Source organism: Tigriopus californicus, chromosome 10 (assembly GCF_007210705.1).
Source record: "Tigriopus californicus strain San Diego chromosome 10, Tcal_SD_v2.1, whole genome shotgun sequence".
In the NCBI taxonomy this organism is placed as follows: domain Eukaryota; kingdom Metazoa; phylum Arthropoda; class Copepoda; order Harpacticoida; family Harpacticidae; genus Tigriopus; species Tigriopus californicus.
In genome coordinates, this window is record NC_081449.1 from 13,268,406 (window position 1) to 13,291,321 (window position 22,916).

At 40.2% G+C, this 22,916-nt stretch overlaps 1 protein-coding gene across 1 annotated transcript in view; it reads right to left on the reverse strand.

The window, feature by feature from the left end:
- LOC131889019 (carbohydrate sulfotransferase 14-like) overlaps positions 1-22,916 on the reverse strand; it is a 41,809-nt gene that overhangs the window by 780 nt on the left and 18,113 nt on the right. The window contains exon 2 of the mRNA XM_059238003.1: positions 5,865-6,740. Within this exon, the coding sequence (XP_059093986.1) occupies positions 5,865-6,562 (698 nt within the window). The 5' untranslated portion in view covers positions 6,563-6,740. The remainder of the gene's footprint in view (positions 1-5,864; positions 6,741-22,916) is intronic.

Consider the following 22,916-nt stretch of genomic DNA (forward strand, 5'->3'; position numbering starts at 1 on the left):
TACGTTCAAGTCCAGAGATAGCATGATGATGCTAACTCTGTACTAGTCGATTGTCCAGCCACATCTTGAATATATGCTTCACCCATTTGGACTCCAATGAGTTCAGCAGGTTTGCAAAAGGTCGAACTAGAGGGCTTGTCGTCCAAAGATGTTTCACTAAGAACATCACACGAGTGAGAGAGCTCTCCTATTGGGAGAGATTAAACAAATTGGGACTGTAATACAGTGTTCAGAGAAGGTACGAAAGGTATCTGCAAAAGTATCCATGAGCTTTGTGCCAAGTAAGTACGACTAAACTATCCTCACCAGTTACTGAATTTGGCCCACTTCTGTAGAAAGTCGTCAAAAATGGTTGAGAGTGGTTCGAATTGAATTTGAAAAATGATCCATATAGATAGACTTAATCCTTAATTCCTTAAACGCACATCACTAGTCATTGCTCCAATTTTTACATATTTAATGAATCGTTCTTTGTCAGAGGGGAGGGTACCCACATAACTAAAACATGCCCATATAGTCCCCATTTATAAGGGGGAAATAGGGATCAACCTGTGAATTATCGACCAATCTCATTAACGTCGAATGTTTCCAAAGTTATGGAAAATCTTGTTAAGACAAAGCTTCTTGAATACCTTGACATAAAAGGTAGCATTCCTGACCAGCAGCATGGTTTTCGTGCCCCATTTTAGCACTGTGACACAATTGATTCAGCACTTTGACGACGTTATAGATTGACTTTACAACAAAGCGATTTGCGTAGATGTTATATACTTGGACTTTGCTAAAGCGTTTGACAAAGTGGATCATATTCTACTACTAAGTTATTTAAGTAAACTGGGGTTGGAGGAAATATTTACTCTTGGATCAGAGATTTCCTCCACCAACCGCACACAAGCCGTTCGAGTTGACGGCTGCGTAGGCTGCCCTCGAAACGTGGTATCTGGGGTACCTCAAGGAACTATTCTGGGTCCGATCTTGTTCGTTTTATTCATTGCACCACTACACGGATTGCCCCTCCAGTCTTCAATATCTTCTTATGCTGACGATACTAAGCTAGTGTTCGGAAGAAATTCACAAAACCAGACAGACCTGCAAAATGACTTGGACGTTGTATACAAATGGGTCCACTCTCAAAACATGGAATTAAACGGGGATAAGTTTCGAATCATGACGTACAACCAAAATGAGGTAGACAAGCCAATTTACACCGACAATCGCCTGAAACCCATTTTATCAGTAAGCTCCGTTAAAGACCTTGGAATAATAGTTGAAAATAACGGTGAATTTGAAGAACACATCCAATCGAAAGTGACCAAAGCATAGCAAACTTGTGGCTGGATATACCGAGCTTTCAAATCCAGAGACGCTTGTACTACTATGAAAACTCCATACAAGTCTATTGTTCAACCGCATTTAGAATATGCTTTCCCAATCTTGGCGCCAATGAATGTAGGGGCTGAATAAGATAGAAAAAGTACAAAGTATCTTAAAGTATTTTAAGTTTTACAAATAATATTGCAGGCATGTCCCACTTAAGCTATTGGGAAAGACTTCAATCCCTGAATTATTTTAGTATTCAGCGTAGGTACGAACGCTACCTAACCTTTATGTTTTTAAATGTCTCCATGCACTTTGTCCTAACCCGGGAATGAAGTATAACGTTAGTGACAGAAGAGGCATCACGTGTGAAATCAAATTTAATTTCAACCCATCAGATAAAAAGTTGGTGAAGACCTTAAAATCCTTTTTTGTACTAAACCGAGCACCAACCCTTTATAATCTGCTACCATGCTCACTTCGACGATTCTATTTACTAGATGATCCATTGTTAAGTTTTAAGCGACATTTAGATAGTTTTTTTATCAACCATCCCAGACCAGCCTTTCGTTCAAGGGTGCCCTAGAGCGGCAAATTCGAACGCATTATGTGACCAAATCCTTTATCAATTGTGACTTACGGGGAACTCATTCTCCTGTATCGGTATATCAAACCCGAAAAGAATATTTAAAAAAAAATCTGGTGTGAGTAAGCAAGATATAACGAAGAAAGTTACTGATTAGTGTGTGATCGATTCTATCATTAAGACTGCATTTTATCTCATGACTAGAGACCTCAAAACATTTTTAAAAAATGTATTCGTATTAAATATTTGCCAATTTTGGGGCATGATAAATAATCAGATGTTTCAACATTCTTCGATTTTGACCTAGAAAGCCACTATTTCACCTACATGATACTGTTATATCAGTTCAAAAATATATATGAGCTCATTATACTCTAAAATTGAAACATCAGTAATAACTGAAACGAAAAATAAGATAGTTCAACGTTTCATTTCGAACAAAAATAGGGGGATCAGATTCGCCTCGAAACTCTCCACATTGAAAACGGATTCCTCACGAATTTTGGTAATAGCATAAGAAACGTCGATCTTTTCAATTAAAGGCAGGTCTTTTGTTGTTATTTACTTGTAAAGTGATTTGTTTTAAAGTTATGTTGTCAAAAGCTTACGCAGTTGACCAAGAGCAGGCCGAAAATTTGAATTTTATGTAGTGTTTGCTACTTAACTTTGGCCACTTTCTGCAAAACCGCAACCTACATCGCTAGAAGTCCGGCGATAAACTAAATGAATGCAAATTTGTTATGAGAACGGTTTTTTTCACAACTCTCAATATGTGAGGTAATCAAAGAACATCAAAGTTAATGTCTGTAAATGGATCAACTATCTTAATTTTTGCTTCCGTTCGCAGTCCACATCTCTAAAAGTCCCTGGCTTTGGGCAGGTTGTTTGTGATGTTTGTTTAAATTCTCCCTCCACTAAATGCCCATTGCCCAAAATTAGGGTGCTCCTCTATATTTTTCCTTAAATTTAATTTACCTCACATGACCGATTCTTTCAAAATGAAGTTGAAGATCGGGAAAATATGCTCTCCATACAACGGGAGAATTAATGGTACCTCAATTAGTGTGTTTTTTGTAGTAATTTTAGCCACTGTAACAGGAAGGAAGATGTGAGGGGACTAGGTCGATGAATTAGGTTGTGATTGTAATATCAGGATGTCATGGGCCTGAATTTCGTCTTTGTATTGCAAGCATTCTTGATTTGGGTGTTTGATCCGCTGCAATTGTCGATGAATTAGGTTGCGATTGTAATATCAGGAATATCCATTGATGGAAGGTAAATATTGTGTCAAAAATGTACAAATGTGAGTATTGAATGAGTCAGTGCTCAGGGTTTGATAAGAACAAAATAGAAAACAAGTTGGAACCATACAAGATGGCTTTTCCAACCGTCCAATAGTTTTGATTTTACAGGGCAATAAGAAATGAAGGATTGTCCACTTATGTTCAAACTTGCAGAGCAAGTAGCATTGCCAATAGTTCAATGTTTTGATGAGCCTCAACAGAATTATTGCATTTAATCATGATGCCTTACTTTTTGCAACCATAATTATCGAGAGGTAGTTGTTACATACAAAAATAGGGAAACTTTGTTTTTTCACTATCTTCCCAATTTTGTACCTTTTTCATTATTTTGATCACATAAAAATGACATTTTGTGGCTCAAAACATCACTTTCATATCCACCCTCTAGTTTTGACTTATGATTAACAGACTGCTTACAAGGATGGATGTAATTGGTATTCGTTTAATGAGTACCTTGTGATGATATTGTCATAAGTGAACAACTTGATGATTGGAAGACAATATTTGAATTGGTTTACGCTCACGAATTTCAAATCCTCAGATAAGAAAACGAGGGGCTGCGTGAATGCAATTCCTCCTCAAAAGTGATAGCCACCCCCAAACCATTGTACTTTATTCGCTGTTATTTACTGTATTATTTCTACTTCAATGGTACAATACTGTAGTAGAGCAATATCCATGGCAGTACACAGTGGTACCCGCAACACTGATAAAGTTTTTGTGCAAATGCTAAAACTTCTAGTAACGATTTTCGTTGTTATTGAAACAAAAGGAACAACTTTTGTAAAATATCATTTCGTATTTTAGCTCAGATTAGTATATTAATCCACTTCAAACCTACAAAGAGATAATATTTTAAAGAACGTAATCAATAGATGTTGGGAGTAACCTTACTTGCGTTTCCAACTACAATTTTATCCAAATCAATTTATGGATGTCGGATGTCCTGTTTCAAATCCGGCGGGTCTTTTCCAGGTTGCGGGAGTGGGTTAAAAACCAAAAACGAGTTTCGCTTGAGAATCACTCCGCCATTTTTGGGAATTAAGCCATCAACACCAGGGATGAGAAATTATTAAAAGCCATTTTCTACCACCTGGCAGAAATTGGTGGCAGAAAATGGCAGAAATTGGTCCAAAATAAGTGGCAGAAAATGGCAGAAAATGGCCAAAAGTGGCAGAAAATGTAATTATTTGTATTATTGTAAATCATATTTTTCTAGTAGTTACGATCACTTCCGTTCATTATTAAGCCTACCTGTATATAGTTTTGACACGTTGGGATGGGTATTTTGCATCGAATGTGAGATACAACCACTAAACGTACTAAACGTGGTATGTGATCGAGTTTGAATTTTGCCACCGCAATCGATTGGAGTCAGGGATGCCACTTGATCTAAGTTTTTTTAAAGTCAAAATGACGGCAATTGCATTTAAAAAAAAGTTATATCGTATTCAATAATAATTTTTATGATTGTAAAAAGAAGTGTAAGTGTTGTGGCTAGGCCTTGGATGCTGCAAGTGGTCTATGGATACTGTTATCAATTCAATCAACCATCAAACAGTATAAATATCGATATTTGAGGAACATTTTGCATTTCAGCCAATGCTATATCAATATGCTTTGTAGCAAAAGACACTTCAAGAACTTATCCAACCCATATGATCCTTCTTGTCTTTGACATCTTTTAGAATCAAGATCGGTCATTCTAAACACCAGCGGCCATTTTTGACCACCTTCCAGCAATTTCTGCCACTTTCTGCCACTTTCTGCCACTTTCTGCCACTTTCTGCCATTTTCTGCCACTTTCTGCCATTTTCTGCCATTTTCTGCCACTTGTGGCAGAAAGTGGCAGAAATTCGATCAATCTCGATTTTTCCCATCTCTGATTAACACCCCACTCTAAATACATTTCTGTTATACCCAATTTGCCGAACTACCTGATAAAGCCTTGTTTTGAATATATGGTTGAATTCTATCGGTGCTGGTTCATGGGGTGGTAAGACAATTGAATAAGCGATAAGATATCATGCTTTCAAAGATTGTACGGTATTTGGATCAAATTTGACTACAAATTGCTCTGGTTATATCTTAAAGCAATTGCCAAGAAATGTAATGTTCCTTTTTATAAGCCTAAAACATAACTGAAAATATTTCACTTTTTTGAAACAGGTAGAAAACCCCGAAAATAGTTTGCAATATAAAATAAAACTTACTTAATGTCAATATTTCACCATTGTTATGCCATTCTTGTAAATCACAACTTTAATCAAGCTTGATCTTGAATTTTGACAAAATTCTATTAACGTTGAATAAAAACATCGCTAATACGTAGAAATTAATTACTACAAAAAGTGACAAATTTGAAAATTGAATTGTTACATGTATCGTTCAAACACTTTAGGAACATGAAAGAATAGTATAGCTTTTGGCACTTAACTAAAATAAAAGGCAATTTTATATGTTTGGTAAGTTTTTAATTGACTTTTTTTGCTAATATGAGCTTTTAAAGAAATCTTACAGAAATTGGAAAATGTTATTTCTTGTCGTTTTATTGAAAAGGACAATCATATGCCTTGGAAATAACTGGAAACATAATTAGGCTACTTTTCGATCTTTTAAGGTGTAAAGCGCAACTTTGAACTTGACTGTTATCTCACCTGGATCGGCAGATTTGGCATAAATTCGTGTAAGGGGTCCAATGTTGAGTTCCACTGGAGATCACGTTTTCCCGTGTTTCGTGAATGACGAACTTGACGAAAATTGGAAAAGTGATCTCTTTATTCGGTCTTCCTGAGTTCGTGGTTCCTGCTGCTTTCTGTTTTTGCATGAATTTCTGTACACTCGCAACAAAATGTTTATCCGGAACATCGACAAATTTCTCCACATAGGCCGACACCAATCTCTTGATAGGATGACGCACAAATATCATTTTGAACGCACTCTCGGGTAATTCTTCCACACCCTTGGACAAATCTAACATTGTCGAATGTAAGTTGGTCAGGTCCAACTTCTTTGGCACGCCGTGGAACATCTTTGAGAAGATCGAGTACCAAAACGAACTAGCTACCTTTGGCACGTGGCAATACGTTAAACCGGTTTGAGGCTCCATCAGAAACAAATGGTACTTGGGCCTCATGTCATGGGCCTGAATTTCGTCTTTGTATTGCAAGCATTCTTGATTTAGGTGTTTGATCCGCTGCAATTGCACCACAGCGGAATTAGGCTTGATATGTGTGTTCTGGACACGATCTGAACAGAAAAGGTAATTGGTGGAGTAAAGAAGGGCGACTCCCAGAAGAAATACAAATATCACGATTAGGTTTTGCCAAGAGGAAATAGTGAGACTGAACCTCATATCGAGCCCACTTGGTGATTTTCACTTTTGGGGTTGTGGTAAAGTCTCTTCTGAGTATGAAGCACTTCATACAAAACTGATTAAATGATGAGTGTTGATCGAGAATGATTTTTGGTCGGGATATTCGGATCGTCCACACCTCCGTGAATGTTTGGATCTATTAGTCAAACATCAGCCTCTATGTCAACAATGAAATATGAGGATGGAGAGATAAGATTCATTATATCTCACACATTTGCTACAAATGCCCTTTCGTAATGTGCTTAAACCAATTTTTTAAAGTATTCCTTAGTACGTAAACATATTTGAAAATTTTGGTTTCACACAAAAACGATTTTTCCCATGTCCATGAACCCCTGAAGCATGAATAAACGTCAATAATCAACTTTTTTTTGTTCAAGTCAACGTAGAGCTTGTTGATTGCTTGTTCATTGCTCAAATGCTTTCTTCTCAACTCTAATCTCAACCCTAATAGCGCTTAAATTAGGCTAAGTCACGAGGCCTTACAAAATTATAATTTTTTGGATTTGTTATTTCCACTTCAGGGATGATATTCCCCATTACTTGTACTATTACCATCAAGGGTGGTTTTGTAACTTTTGGAAAGGTGTTCTCTCCAGGCCTGACAGACTACATGAAAAATCAGGCAGATCGAAGTATAAACAAACCATTACACTTGGGTTTTTGAGGACCCTGGTGCGGAGCCATGTACAAATGATGAGTTTTGAGCCGGAATATCTTTTTCAGACTAAAAGAAGGGAAGGCTATGACAACAAATAAAAGCTTGTTTATTACTTGACCTAAAGCCCCTCTAATTAGACACACCCGACGTCGAGTTTACGTCATCAAATTCGACCGATCCGATTATTTTTTTTTGGTTTGATTTGGGTTTTAACGGTCTTTTCTAATCGCTACAGGGAATGCAATCACCAGAACTATGAAAATGAAAGGTTGTAAATCGTCTATTTATTACCTTTCAATATTTATATGATATTTGGTCTACCAACGAATTTGAGTTGGCAGACCGAGCTAGTCCTTGAATGTAGGGTTGATTTGGAATGCTATCTAAGTATTTGTCCAAGTCTGACTTGAAAGATGACTCTTAGAGGGAAGCAAATTAAACAATGAAGGAGCCCGAAAAAGAAGAGAGTTGGACTTCATTGTTTTGACTAGCCTGGATTCTCGAGGACTTGAGAGTGCTCTCAATACGTACATTAAGTCTCTACGGTCACTAGAATTGACCCTAAATTCTGGATTGGGACAAAGCAAGTGGATGATTTTGAAGATGTACAGTATCAGATACCTTTCGTACCTTCTCTGAACACTGCACAGTCCCAACTGTTTTAGTCTCTCCCAATACCAGAGCTCTCTCACTCCTGCGATGCTTTCTAGTAAAACGTCTTTGGACTTGTTCAATCTTTTGCAAACCTGCTGAACTAATTAGAGCCCAAATGGGAGAAGCATATTCAAGATGTGGCTGAACAATCGACTTGTACAGAGTTAGCATCGTGACACTATCTCTGGACTTAAACGTGCGATACATCAAACCTCACATTTGAAAAGCTTTACCCACCTTCAACTGGCTATGCTCATCAAACTTTCTATTATTTTGGAGGGCTGCACCTAAATCTTTCATAGATGAGACTTGCTCAATATCTTAATCTTCATCATCTTTGGGTGGAGTTCTCAATGTCGTTGACCCAAAGGTCATTTCATGGTGAGGAATTTCATTCCGATTAAGGCCATATTACTCTCAGTAACCAACAAGAAGATTCTATTTATAAGTCCTTTGACAAGGTACTGGAATCTTGGTCATTCCTGCTCAATATCTTTACCTCCATTTTCTACGAGTGGAGTCTACATAGGAGTTTACCCGAAGGTCATTGAGCGGAATATCATTCCGTAACCCATGAGTAGATTCGATCTACGTCCTTTGCATGGTCAGTGGAATCTTGGCCATTCCTACCAGAAACTAACTTTTTATCGTCAGTATAAGAAGAAAGAATTGCAGTAAAACTAAGCTTTTGAAGCGGGGCAATCAATATTATAAAAAGGAGGGGCCCTAAGATGGAACCCTTGGGAACACCCGAATTGACATCATGTATGTCAGTAAGGGATCCCTCGACCTGAACAATTTGCATCTGATCGGATTCGGAATGACTTCTCAAGAGTATCAGAATGGCATCGAAAATGATCTCAAGTTGATGCTAATAAGACCTATTTGTAATTGGGACTTTTTCGCCTGATTTCCATTTTGTGACATTCGACACTTTTTGGTTAAAAAGGGTTAAGTTCCAGTATGATATATCAATGCGTGCATTTAAGAGGGGAGGAACACAGGGGGATGCAAGAATAGTTGCAGAGTCAACGATCTCTACATAGACTAAGAAAGGAAGAAGACGACTCAAGTAACGCCCTACATGCGTTTTCACTCAAAATTGCAAGATTGTGCTTGTTATTTTCAGCAGGTATTGTTAGTTTGTTTGTTGCGGAGTCCGATGACAGCTCTCTCGCTCTGCCTGCCAACTGCATCTACCCTCCAAAGAAAGTTAGATTTGATGCAACATAAAGTCATTGAGAATTTCTCTCACTTCGGCTATTGCGAAGGTGTTTGAGAAGATCAAAAAAATCAAACTTGTAGATTTTTTTAGATCCATTAAGCCAATTCCGAGCAGATTTCAGGGGGTTCCCCAACTGTATAGAGTAGGTGATTGAGGTACTTGAGAGTCACTAGTCGGTTGATGCAGTATGTCTTGATTCTACTAGAGCCTTCAATAAAGTAGATAATAGCCGTTTGTTGGACATACCTCATTAGATTAAGATCCAAGGCAAGGTTCTCGATTGGATTTGTAGTTTCATGCATAAAAGGAAGCAAAACGTTAAGGTTGAAGTGTCACTTAATGACACATACAATATGATATCAAGTCAGGTGCCTACAGGGGTCCATTTTTGGTCCTTTCTTTTTCTCAATATTCATCGTGCCGCATCAAAAAGTTGTCATTATCTCTTCTTTTGTTTCTGGTAGGAATGGCCTAGGAAAAGCAAAAATTTCAACAGCTTTGCACGACGTAAATTGAATCAGAGACCTGATTAAATCTGCTCTTGGGCCCCCGAGAGTAATTTGCCGATATGAGATTCCTCTCAATGGGTCTCATCCATTAAGGATTTAGGTGCAGTCCTCCTAAATAATGGAAAGTTCGATGAGCATATTCAGTAGAAGGTGGGAAAGGCTTTTCAAGTGTGTGGTTGGATGTATCGGATGTTTCATTCTATGTATAGTATCACGATGATAATTCTGCACTTGTCGATTGTTCAGTCTCATGCTTTCCCTATATGGAAGTTATAATTATGATAATAATACATAAAATCTCCATTTTGAACAACAGTATTTGGTCAGGGAGGGGGAGGGGCCATGTCATAACCAATTAGAGCGAGGGTACCGAGAAGAGCTGACTAATCAGAGTGAAGCTTACGTGCCGACCCTTGAGGATTTGTCTTCATAAAGCATCTTTAGATAGGATCTCGTTTAAAAGCCAGAAAAGAGGGTCAGAAATCACAATGTGTTTCTGCTCGGTCACAGCACAACCTTGGCTTAAAGGGGCGAAAAGTAGGGCCACGTTTGTTGCTGAGGAAGGAACAGGCTATTTCTCCAGGTCTGACATCACAATAGTGAAATATTAAGTGAATTGACAAGCCCGATCCCGGAATAAGGTGCTTTGATGAAAGAGTTGAAAAAAGTCCAGAAAAGGCTTATTTCACTCAGTAATCTGGAACAATTGATTCTAAGATGAAGATGACGGGCACAATACGCTCACTCATATCGGCAATGTTAAGAAGTCTCGACCATAGTATTTCCTTCCGGTGATTGATAATAAATTCAAATCATGCGCACCACAAGACGAAGACATGTTTCAATCGGTGATTGGACTGAAAATGGGACATGGTGCTGTGACTATAGATCACATTACCCTTAAGAATTGAAGTAAGAATCGTTAGAGTGGCTTTTCATTTCCCAAAAAAGTTCAATCTGGCATTTTTCACGAGACATTGTTATGAATTGGATATTTTGGCGCTTTTCATGTTTCATGCCGTTTCATGTCATTTAAGCAATGCCACAAATAAACGGTAAGGGTACATCACTTCTGACTTTGTGACTGGGAGGAATTGTCTAGAATATCGAACTGATAACGGAAATCACTTCATTTTTTGTCACGTATAAACTGGGACTCTGATGGCATGTGAGGCATTTTTGGCACGCTTTTTGGCATTTTCTTTATTGTAATATTTGTCATCCCTGAATTGCGCCTTTCAACTTGTCCTTATGATAACCAGGCATGATGAAGTAAACACGTCTTGTTATATTGTCAACGGAAATGCAAGGTTGTGGCGGGACCATATCGGCCCGACAAAGTAATCAGTCGAGAGGTGGTAGGATGAAGAAGGGTGTTTAAGGCAGAGGGATGGGCAGGGCCCGAGCGGGGCGGCATGAAGGTCAATGAAAGAGAGATCAGGCCGGGCAGTGCAGAAGGCCGATTGAAGAGGCACATGAAGAGGGTCCATGAAGGTTGAAAGAAAGGAATCCCACCGACGGGTAAGGGATCACGCCGGGCGGCGCGGAAGGTCGATGAAGGCCAAGGTATCCCACCGACGGGTAAAGGGATTATACCGGGCGGCGTGGAAGGTCAATGAAGGCCAAGGTATCCCACCAAACGGGCAAGGGATCAGGCCGGCAGTGCTGAAGGCCGATTGAAGAGGCGCACGGCTAATGTCGGTGAATGGGTACAGATCAGGCCGGGTGACAAAGGCGCTTAGTCCTTGGGGTTGGGGCCGATCCAAAACGTGGAACTGGCGATCCCCCCTCTAATGGAAAACCAGAGAACAAAGGGAGGAAGTAGGACGGGCCGGAATGGGAACGGGCGAGTTTAATTTCCCGGAACAACCGGCCAAGAAACACCTAACGACCGCCTAAAAGTTCCGAAATGGAAACTCCATGGTGTGGGAGGAGGGCGAATGAGGATGGCCTGCAAAAATCTTGTGATTTGGTTTACCTCAATTGTGTGGGGGGAATACTTTTCGGAAGACAATGAAACTAAACCAAATATTTATGTTTATTTGAATATAACAGTGAAATTAACCCATACTTGCAGTTACTTAAGGATTGGTACTTTGTCTTTATACACGCCCTGACCATTTTAATCATTTTTTTATTTGTGTTAGCCAACCCAAATCTTTTTGTCTGCCAAAAATCTGGTTACAACAGAAATTTGGCTAAATCTCCCTTAGAAATGAGAAGCAATAAGACTAAATCATTTGCTTGCTTAATGTGAAGTAAACATTCCAATGGAAATCACTTAGTGGCTAGAGCGTATCAATTTCATGGAATGGGAAAGGGATCCAATGAAAGAACATTGTTAACATGTTAACGCTGCCAATTGTAGTTCCTTTGTGAGATTTTTTTTTTTTTGCTTTTCTTCCCTTTTTTTCTTTTTTTTAGCGGACTTCCTTACCGCTGCCGTGATTGGAGTCCCAGCACTCCAAGACGAGAAGATTATTCATTTTACTTGACTTTTATTTGTATATACGGTATTATTTGATCGACCAACGAATTGGAGTTGGCTGATCTGGCTAATCCTTGAAAATAATGTTGATACGGAATTTTAATCAAAAACTTGTCCAAGTCTGACTTAAACCCTGCTACTGGATCAACGCCTACATAAGCCCTATGAATATTTGAGGGCAGCAAATTGAACAATGAAGGAGCCCGAGAAAGAAAAGAGGTGGACTTCATTGTTTTAACTAGCCTGGATTCTCGAGGGCTTGAAGGTGCTCTCAAAACGCACATTAAGCCTCTACGGTCACTAGAATTGACCCTAAATCCTGGGTTGGGACAAAGCTCATGAATGCTTTTGAAAACGTACAATATCAGATACCTTTCGTACCTTCTCTGAGTACTATACAATCCCAACCTCTCTAACCTCTCCCAATACGAAAGCTCTCTCAATCCTTTGATGTTCCTAGTGAAACATCTTTGGACCTGCTCGAGCTTTTGCAAACCTGCTGAGCTCATTGGAGTGAAATGGGCGAGGCATATTCAAGATGCGGCTGAACAATCGACTTGTACAGAGTTAACATCGTGATACTATCTCTGGACTTAAACGTGCGACGTATCCTACCACATGTTTGAAAAGCCTTACCAACTTTCAACTGGATATGCTCATCGAACTTTCCATTATCTTGGAGGACTACACCTAAATCCTACATGGATGAGACCTGCTCAATGTCCTTGCCTTCATCATCTAATAGTTGAGTGTCTAATGGCGTCGACCCAAAGGTCATTGAGCGAATTTCTATTCCATTCAGTGCCATGTTACTAGCGGCAACCCAGGAGTAGATTTGGTCTAGGACCTCTGCCAGACAACCGGAATCCTGACCATTCCTACCAACTACCAATTTTGTATCATCAGCATAAGAAGAGATACTGACATTACTACTACCAAGCTTCTGAATCGGAGGAATGAAGATAATGAAAAGGAGAGGACCCAAAATGGAGCCCTCGAGGGACACCCGACTTGACATGATGTGTGTCACTAAGGGATCCCTCAACCTTAGCAAAATATTTCCTACCACAAATGGAAATTTCTCAGCCAATTGAGAACCTTACCTTGGATCCCAATCTCATGGAGCCTGTTAACTAAAAGGCCACGATTTACCTTGTCAAAGGCCTTGGCAAAGTCGAGATAAACTACATCGACTGATTCATGGCTCTCCAGTCCCTCAATGACCTGCCCTATGTGTTCAATCAGTTGGGTAACCGTGCTAAAATGTGCTCGGAACCCATGCTGGCTAGGAGGAAGGACTTCATGTATATCAAGAAATTCAACAAGTTTGAACTTCATGATCTTCTCAAACACCTTCGCAATATTCGAAGTGAGAGTAATCGGCCTATAGTTACTGGGGAGTGACTTATCTCCCCCTTTGAAAATTGGAACAACATGAGCTACATTCAGAGAAGAGGGGAACTTGCCCTGGTCCAAGTCTTGGCAAAACCGAAGGAATCTGATGATCCATGGATGCGGAAATTTCCCAGAGTGCGTCAGGAACTGGTTGAATTCGAAATCGGTTTTCGTTGTCCAGAGTGATGTTCCTTGTCACTCTGGCACATTCGGCGACAAAGAACGGATTGATGGACTTTTGGGCTCGGACTGCAATTCCTGGGTTGAACTCCATAATATCCATGCGATGTTCTTTGGTGTGAGTCACAGGAGTTGTAGTCATTGCCAAATGGAAATCAATCCCGCAGAGCATCGAAATCATGTGATAGATACTCATGGGTTATCCAAATATTTGGAGGGACGAAAGTTTGGAAATGGAACCTTATTCGAACTGTTCAAACTCATCAATACATCGTTACAATTAGCGATTTGTTCAAGGAAAAACGTCTCCTTCGATTACTTTTTGTCTTGGGGACTCTATACATGCCTACCGATATTAAATGGAGTGGAAGGCTTTCCAAGTAAAGACGCTGATTTTCGGTTTGGTTTCTTTCGCGTTTCCAAGATACACAATTAAGATCCAATGAATGCCCATGTCACTTGGATTCGGCCAACGTCTGGTCGAAGAAGGCGTTGTTCCGATCATTTGGTGAAGTCTGATGGACTTCAGGCCGGAGATAATGTGGTGGGAACTCGTCGGAAAAAAGGGCGAGAGTGAGGAATCCTTGTGAGAAGATCTTTGTGGAGAAACGAGCCCCAATGATGAGTAAAAACATTTTTTAGTTGCATTTTTCACCATCCAGAATAAAGAGTTCGTGAATTTCGTAGCGAGTGAGAGTTCGTAATTTATCGTAGTGAGTGAGAGTTCGTAATTTATGAAGTCTATAACACGTAGTTTTTGGTGTATAAATTGATTCGAGTGTACATTGGGACTCAATCATCCTGGGCTTAGTTGATTAAGTTCACACCCTTCGATTGGTATTCATACGTCAGGAGAATTCAATCAATCTGGATCTTGGACAATACTACTGGAGGGCCAAATCCAAAACAACCTACCATCGTCAAATAAAGGTCAGATCAATCCAACATATTTCGCTCTCAAATAATTATTTAGAATCGATCCTCTCACTTGCTTAGTTCTAGATCTTAGAGTAAGCGTTTCGGAAACACTCGTACCCAGCCAAAATGCTTCACATTCCGCTCATTAAAAGGCCTGATCTGAAAATAGTATATTGCAACAAAATTTGCATCACGAAGTTATTTCTTTGGATGAACAAAAGTGAAAAAAGCTTAAAACATTTTGTAGAACACTTGTGAAATAGAATACGGATCAAAATCAGCCGTATCATTCAGTTTTTGGTAAATTATGAAAGCTTTCATTAATAGCTTGGTCAATGAGCCTTTTTGAGACTAGAGCCATGTTTTTTAAAGCAAACGAGTCAATCTTCTATTGAGAAAACGCCCAAATTATGTAGCATGATGCGGTTTTTATTCGATCTAAGAGTCATTCTTTTGCTATAAAAAATGGGCTCAATTCTCCTTCCAACGACAGAAGGAGGGTACGGCTAAAGATGCTCTAGGCTTAGATACGCGAGGTTGAGTATACGTCATGAAAGTCAAGCGATCTGATTGGCTGCCAATTGTCAACGAACATGGGCTTTGTTTGGAAAACTTCCCAACAGAGAGTCAGTCGCTTCTAAAAAGAGGTCAAACGATTGCAGGGGTAAAGCTTTGAACGATTTATGACAAATTTGATCCACCATGGATTGAACCAACTCATTCCAATTGGTTAAGAGTGTCGTTTGTTATTAAAATGGTATTAAGATGTTATTTCTCAATAAAATGAAGTTGACACACTGATCTTTCGCATGCTGCCAGTTACTGATGGGAAAAGGGCAAGTAGCAAGTCATCACAGACACCCAAGTACTACTTGATTACAAGCAAAGCTTGGCCAAGTACTAGAATTTGGGCAAGCTTAACACAAGCAGAGATCCGCTGCTAACGTAGGGAGCCCAGACGGTTAGCTGAAGAAACTCGCAAAATGAGGACTTTTTGTTCGTAGCTAAAGTCAGATTGCCAGAAACAAGCCAGTCATTGAACCAAAGCCACAGTGCACATTATTGCTTTTCTTGTATAAGCTGACTTAATTTGCCCTGGTATAAAATTTCTTGCGTAAGTTCGGCCACACCATTTTCCCCTCAAGTGTCTGTGTACAAACCCAAGTTTGGGCAAGTTCCTACTTGATCAAGTAAAGCACCGGACTACTTCCCCTGTCGGTGCTTGCTTCACATCAGTACTGCCAGTCGCAAGTAGGACTAAAGCACTTCAAAAAAGAAAGTAAAACCATATTCAACAAATTGCATTATTAAGTATAAGGGACTTGTTTCTTGATAGACTCAGGAAGCTCATATATGTTAATGTTAATCTGAATAATCAATTGAAATATTATAGCAATCTAATCTTAAGAAAAAAATGGGTTCAGAAAGGATTTAGAAAGTGACAAAATAGTAGTAACAATCTAAAATGCCATGTCCATGAAATCTTTTTTTTTTTTTTTTTGGTTTGGTTTTCACGGGCTTTTCTAACCGCTACAGGGAATGTAATCCCCAGTACTATTAAAATGAAAGATTATAATTCGTCTATTTATTACCTTTCAATTTTTATATGATATTTGGTCTACCAACGAATTTGATTGGCAGACCGAGCTAATCCTTGAATGTAGGGTTGATCTGGAATGCTATCTAAAAATTTGTCCAAATCTGACTTGAAAGATGCTACCGGATCAACAAGGCCTACGTATTCCCTACGAATATCAAGGGAAGCAAATTAAACAATGAAGGAGCCCGAGAAAGAGAGATGTGGACTTCATTGTTCGAACTAGCCTGGATTCTCGAAGACTTGAAGGTGCTCTCAAAACGCACATTAAGCCTCTACGGTCACTAGAATTGACCCTAAATCCTGGATTGGGACAAAGCTCATGGATACTTTTGAAAACGTACAATATCAGATACCTTTCGTACCTTCTCTGAGTACTGTACAATCCCAACCGTTCTAAACCTTTCCCAATACGAGAGCTCTCTCATTCCTGTGATGTTCCTAGTGAAACATCTTTGGACTTGCTCGACCTTTTGCAAACCTGCTGAACTCATTGGAGCCCAAATGGTGAGGCGTATTCAAGATGTGGCTGGACAATCGACTTGTACAGAGTTAGCATCGTGATGCTATCTCTGGACTTAAACGTGCGATATATCCAACCACACATTTGAAAAGCCTTACCCACCTTCAGCTGGATATGCTCATCGAACTTTCCATATTTTGGAGGACTACACCTAGATCTTTCATAGATGAGACCTGCTCATATTCTTTACCTCCATTATCTACGAGCGGAGTATTCAAAGGAGTTGACCCAAATGTCATTGAGCGGAATTTCATTCCGTTCAGGGCCATATTACTCTCAGTTACCCAAGAGTAGATTCGATTAAGTCCTTTGCAAGGCTACTGCAATCTTGGCCATTCTACCAGAAACTAACTTTGTATCGTCAGCATAAGAAGAGAGACTGGCAGTGATACTAAATATTTGAAGCGGGGCAACGAATATTATAAACAAGGGGCCCTAAGATCGAACCCTGGGAACACCTGACTTGACATCATGTAGTCACTAAGGGATCCCTCAACCTTAACAATTGCTTCCTACCAAAAATGAAACTTTTTAACCAATTGAGAACCCTGCCTTGGATCCCAATTTCATGGAGCCTGTAACTAAAAGCCCATGATCTACCTTGTCAAAGGCCTTGGCAAAGTCGAGATAAACTACATCAACTGATTCATGACTCTCTAGTCCCTCAAAACCCGCTCAATATGTTCAATCAGTTGGGTAACCGTGCTAAAATGTCTCGGAACCCATGCTGGCTAGGAGGAAGGACTTCATGAATATCAAGAAATTCAACAAGTTTGAACTTCATGATCTTCTCAAACACCTTCGCAATATTCGAAGTGAGAGAAATCGGCCTGTAATTACTGGGGAGCGACTTATCTCCCCTTTAAAAATTGGAACAACATGAGCTAACTTTAGTGAAGATGGAAACTTGCCCTGATCCAAGATGCAGCGCATCAAGTACGAGAAAACAGGAGCGAGAACCAGTGAGCATCTCATCAGAAACTGAGATGTCACACCATCAGGACCAGGAGAGCTGGAAAGCCTCAAGTCCCTTATGGCCTCTAAAGCATCTTGATCTGTGACTACAAGATCATCTAAACGCTCAGTTTGACTAACCATGTCAATCTCAACAGACTCATCTTCAGAGCAATGAGCTGTTGCTTCCGAACTCAGTGGGTTGAAAACACACTAGAGAACTGATCTCCAAGCATGTTAGCCATAGTCTCTACATTGCTAATGGCTGCCCCATCAACCTCAAAAGGCCCAACAGAGTGTTTCATTTTCTCTTAGAGTTCGCATAGAGAAAAAAAAGCCTTCGGATTCGACCTGACCTCCTGAACCACCTTACTCTCAGTTTGTAACTGGTCATATTCGATGGAGGCCTTAATCTTACCCTGAACTACGTCCAACTTTTTTTGGAGACTAGCCACAATTACTGGATTCGAAGTGCTCTGGAGCCTTTTTGCTAGTTTGCAACTCTTTTTGAACAAAGTCTTTCTATATTTTGGAATTTTTGTCCGTGTACCACCTTTCGGAACACATTCAGAGATTGCTAAACTGGAGCAAACTTCCTTAAAAACTGAAACTAACTTATCAATGGCTGCATCTATGGACGATTCCTGTTCTAGAATTGAAATCAGGTCAAGTTCTTCTAATCTTTCTATAATCAACGGCCAATGTTCATCTTTGAACTTGAACTTAGCCAGACCGACCTTTTTGGCCGGTTTTACTCTAAAGCACGCCGGCTTTTGAGTAATGGTCGACCCTATCTCAAGAACATGATGATCTGACAGATTAGTAGGTGTCACATGGACATACTGGATCAGATCAGGGTCATTGGAAAAGACCAAGTCGAGAACGCTATTCTCTCTAGTGGCTACACCAACGTGCTGGGAGAAATTGCGCAAGATCGCAAATTCTTCAGCTTTTCGAACGACTGAGATGTCGATTTCGAAATGGGAATATACCCATCAGGACTAACTCCCACTCTACAACGCTAGCCGGAAAATTAAAGTCCCCTACAAAGAAAACCTTCGAGCAAACTGCCAGGTCCAACTCATTTCCAGTGAATTGGAGAGCTGACGAAAAAGAGCTTGCTGAACAAGAAGGGGTCTATACATTGTAACAATAGACAAATCAAGACTTCGAAGATGACAAACTAAGACCTCTACTTCTCCATTCGACATTTGTACATGACTAATGTGCAAATCATTCCTAACATATAGGCATACGCCCCCATGTGGGAATATGGGATTATCAGGGCGTATCCTATCACAACGAACTAAGTTGAAACAAACTATGGTAGTTCTTCATCTAAGACCCCTGGCCGAAGCCAGGTTTCTGTTTATAGAGATGAATGCAATCTCCTCTCTCAACGGCTAGTTCTTCTAAGATCTTAACTTTTGTGCTGTCTTGTTTAGAAATCAGACAATGCACGTTCAAATATAGCCCCTTTACGGGCCTCTCTTTGACGGACCAAGTTCACAAGATCTTGGACCATCCTCTCCAACCGTAAAAAATCCCTCTTACCAACAAAGCCACGTTCTACTGAAGGCAATGCATGAGCTAATGGGGATGGTTGGGTTCAGGAATGGGTTGGGCAGCTACATTTGAATAGGAACGTATTTTGGGAATAGGGGTATAAGGAATATTAGGGAGGAGAGTTTTTATAGGAATAGGGGTGGATTGGGTATTTGAAGGAAGAGGAGGGAATTGGAGAGAGGGTGGGGGTAGGAGGAGAAGGAGGGAGGAAGCAAATGGGTTAAGGAAGGGGGGTGGTGGGATTAGGTTTAGGAATAGGGTCAGCTCTAAAACTACGAAACTGAGCTATCCTATTTCTCGGCTTTCTTTGCGTCCCTTCAACATGGACGGAGGTACACCGTACATTAAAGTACGTTTTAAGTCTCATGGACTGACGGCACATGTACGGGTGAAAAAAAGGACAATCTACCTTTGAACATCCCTTCTTACTATTGTACTTCTCAAGGCCGAACTTGAGAAGTTTTTGACACCATTTAGGGTGGTCAAACTGACAGCCTTTCTTTCTTCAGGACAAGGCTGCTTTCGATAAACAGGACAGCACTATTTTCTCTACAACAGTCTTTTCCTGCGCTTTTTCAAGAGGAGATACTACTTCAACTTCTACGTTGGTCAAATTAGTCGACTTCTCAACTACTGGGTGAGCCTGTTCTTCAAGCAGCACCCTGGTTTCATTGACCCAAGCAACTAAAGCCTCTATAATAAACGGCTTATTGACTATGGAAGGATCCTTCCAGCTAAGACCAGGTCCAAACATTGTCTAGCCTCTTTGCTGACTTTTCCTAAAATAGCTTCCATCATGAATGCAGGAGGAACTATCTATTAGTAACAAAATCAACAGGCCAAGAAAAAGAGAAGAAAAGAACTAAAAAAGCTGTGCAATCTTGTCCTGAGATACAGGACAACAGAGCAAAATAGGAAGGAAATACTTCACATCCAACTAACATACAAATCGAAGATGAGATAGTAAACAAGAAGTAAGTGACAGAGAAAAGCAAGGAATCAAGAACATATGTAAACTAGGATATCAACAAGAAAACACAGAAATAAACTCAACTAACTGGTCGAACACAAAATAAATCAATACAGTAATGAACAATAAATTCTAACTCTAAAGGACCAATACAATCAAACTGAAGAACTACACATAACGATTTGGAACTAGAAAAACTACACTACAAATCAGAAAGAAACTGCTAAAGCTAGACAAACATAAATGAGCAATAAACTTATTAGGTTTTAAAGTAATTACGTCTTACCAAAGAGCCGTGAAAAACCAAACCTAATTGAGTGAATGAATGGCAATTCCCATTCATTCACCCACACACAAACACCCCACGAACACTACACGTGCACAGCAACCAAGGGAACAGAGGAAGTCACACCTTGGTTCGAAATTCCTGGGAGATAAGAACGAGAGCAAACTAAATGTGTCTGTTCTCAGCGAGCTCCAAAACAGGAATGAAATTGTCTTCAAGTAAAATTTGGCAGTGCCCTTGAAGAAAATAATCGATGATGCTTGTCATGATAGTGTTCCTTCTCATACAACGCATCAATGCAAAATCTGTTTGGAAACTTTTACATTCTACTGATCGTTTACATTTTTTCAGTGGAGCCATTTGTCAAACCTCGCGCGAATCTGAATACAGGGTCTGCAGTACGGCTAGAGCTACTACCGATTTCTCCCACGCCATCCGGGCAAGGTTTGACCTCCAAAGAGATTGAATAGCCCGTGGAATGAAGTCAGACTGTTTAGGTATTGATTAGGGGGACCTAAGAGATCATAAAAGTGACCTTACTTTGGGTTCCGTTGAGCTTAAAAAGCCTCTCAGATCGATCTCAAAGGCCAAGCTCAGGATCCACATCAACTCTATTATGACGAAAATCCAGGCCTCAGTCAACTGTGGTGAAGTTTTAAGCTTTTACCTCATATTGGAAATATTGAAAAAACATATGGGGGAATGAAAAACTAATGTTATGTAGACAACGAGAAGGAAGATCAAGGATAGCTAGATCTTAGATTAGGAAGTAGGATATATCACACGAAGCAATGCGAAAGTTGTGCATTCACACTGGTACGGAATAAAGACACTGAAGTGGTCAATCTTAAGGCAAATTACGAACAAATGAAAGCATATTCCAGATTGGAACGGCTCTAATAATAAGCATGTCGAGTTGACAAACAGTTCTGGCTGGAGGCTTCCACAATAGATTGGAACTGGTAGATCAAGTGGCTCTATTCCCTTGTGCCACTCTGGTCAACACAAATGTGATGACCCGCCAATCATAAAGCAATGGAATGATACCTTAACCTTTTGATACCATCTCGAAGAACATAATCAGGTCAAATTTAATTCATGAAACGCAAGAGTTTCGAAGCCAAGTCGTTAGATCCGACTCTCATAAGGGATTTCCCACAGGCATTGAGAGTGCTAAGTGACCCTCTTCCCTCCATATGAAACACTTTTTCACTTGAAATTTACGCAGAACACGGACAAGACGAGTTGGAACCCTGATAACGTTAGAAAGAGCTGCAGTACTCTCCAATTTCCATTGGTCAACCACAATGGGCAAGACGTAGAAACACTAGAGGTCCCTGGTGGCTGAAATGTGCGTCAGCTCAGTAATGGAAACAAACCGATTTCTCCCACGCCATCCGGGCAAGGTTTGACCTCCAGACAGAGTGAATAGCCCGTGGATTGGAGCCACAACATCTAGATAAGGATTGAGTGACCTCTGAGTTCTTGAGAGTGACCTTTGGATCCTGCTGAGCTTAAAAAGCCTCAGATCGATCTCAAAGGCCAAGCTCAGGATCCACATCAACTCTATTATGAAGAAAATCCAGGCTTCAGTCAACTGTGGTGAAGTTTCAAGCTTTGACCTCATATTGGAAATCCATGAACGTGTTTTGAGGGGTTATGAAGTGGATTCATTGTTGCCCCTAGGTTCGAGTCCACTGTTTACCTACTTATGCGCGTTGGAGGCCTGGGTTATGACTTTTGAACTGACGTAACTAAAGTATCATGAATGACACCAATCTTATTATAACTCCCGATAGGTAAAAATTTATGTTTTATACTCTCCTCTAGAGAAATAAGAACAAACTTACAATTTGGAAAATGCGTACTGCGCCTGAGCCACACGTTAACGTCCTCGCTTTTGAACTAACGGCCATTAGCAAATATATGCGCAAAACACTAAGCCTGAGCGTTCTTGGCATACGTAATCCCACCTTTTTTTCTCATCTGCGCAATGTCGGCTCTGGCCAAGTACATTTCAAACCTCTGGAGCTAACTTTTATTTTCATTCGAGTGTTAACACCAGTACTCCCGTATACATCCCTGCTCGGATATGATTGCCAACCAACAACATGGCAGAGCCTGAGCTGAGCCTCGCTGAAGAGCCCAGTTAATGGCTCCTAATACTTCATCTTGAACCCTCCTTTTAGCCTTCACCTGCTTGCGGAGAACCCGAGAAATAGAGCGCAGTTCGAGACTGGCTAAACTACTAGTACTCTCGTCCATTAATTGAATGCATTCCATTCAGGGCACCAAGCCACGTAATGGTCCGTCTATGTTTGTCGGAGCTAACTTCAGCCTCCCCTTTCCTTGCCGCATTCAACTACATATGTTAATCGGTATATTCGCGTGTGAGAAATCAATAGCC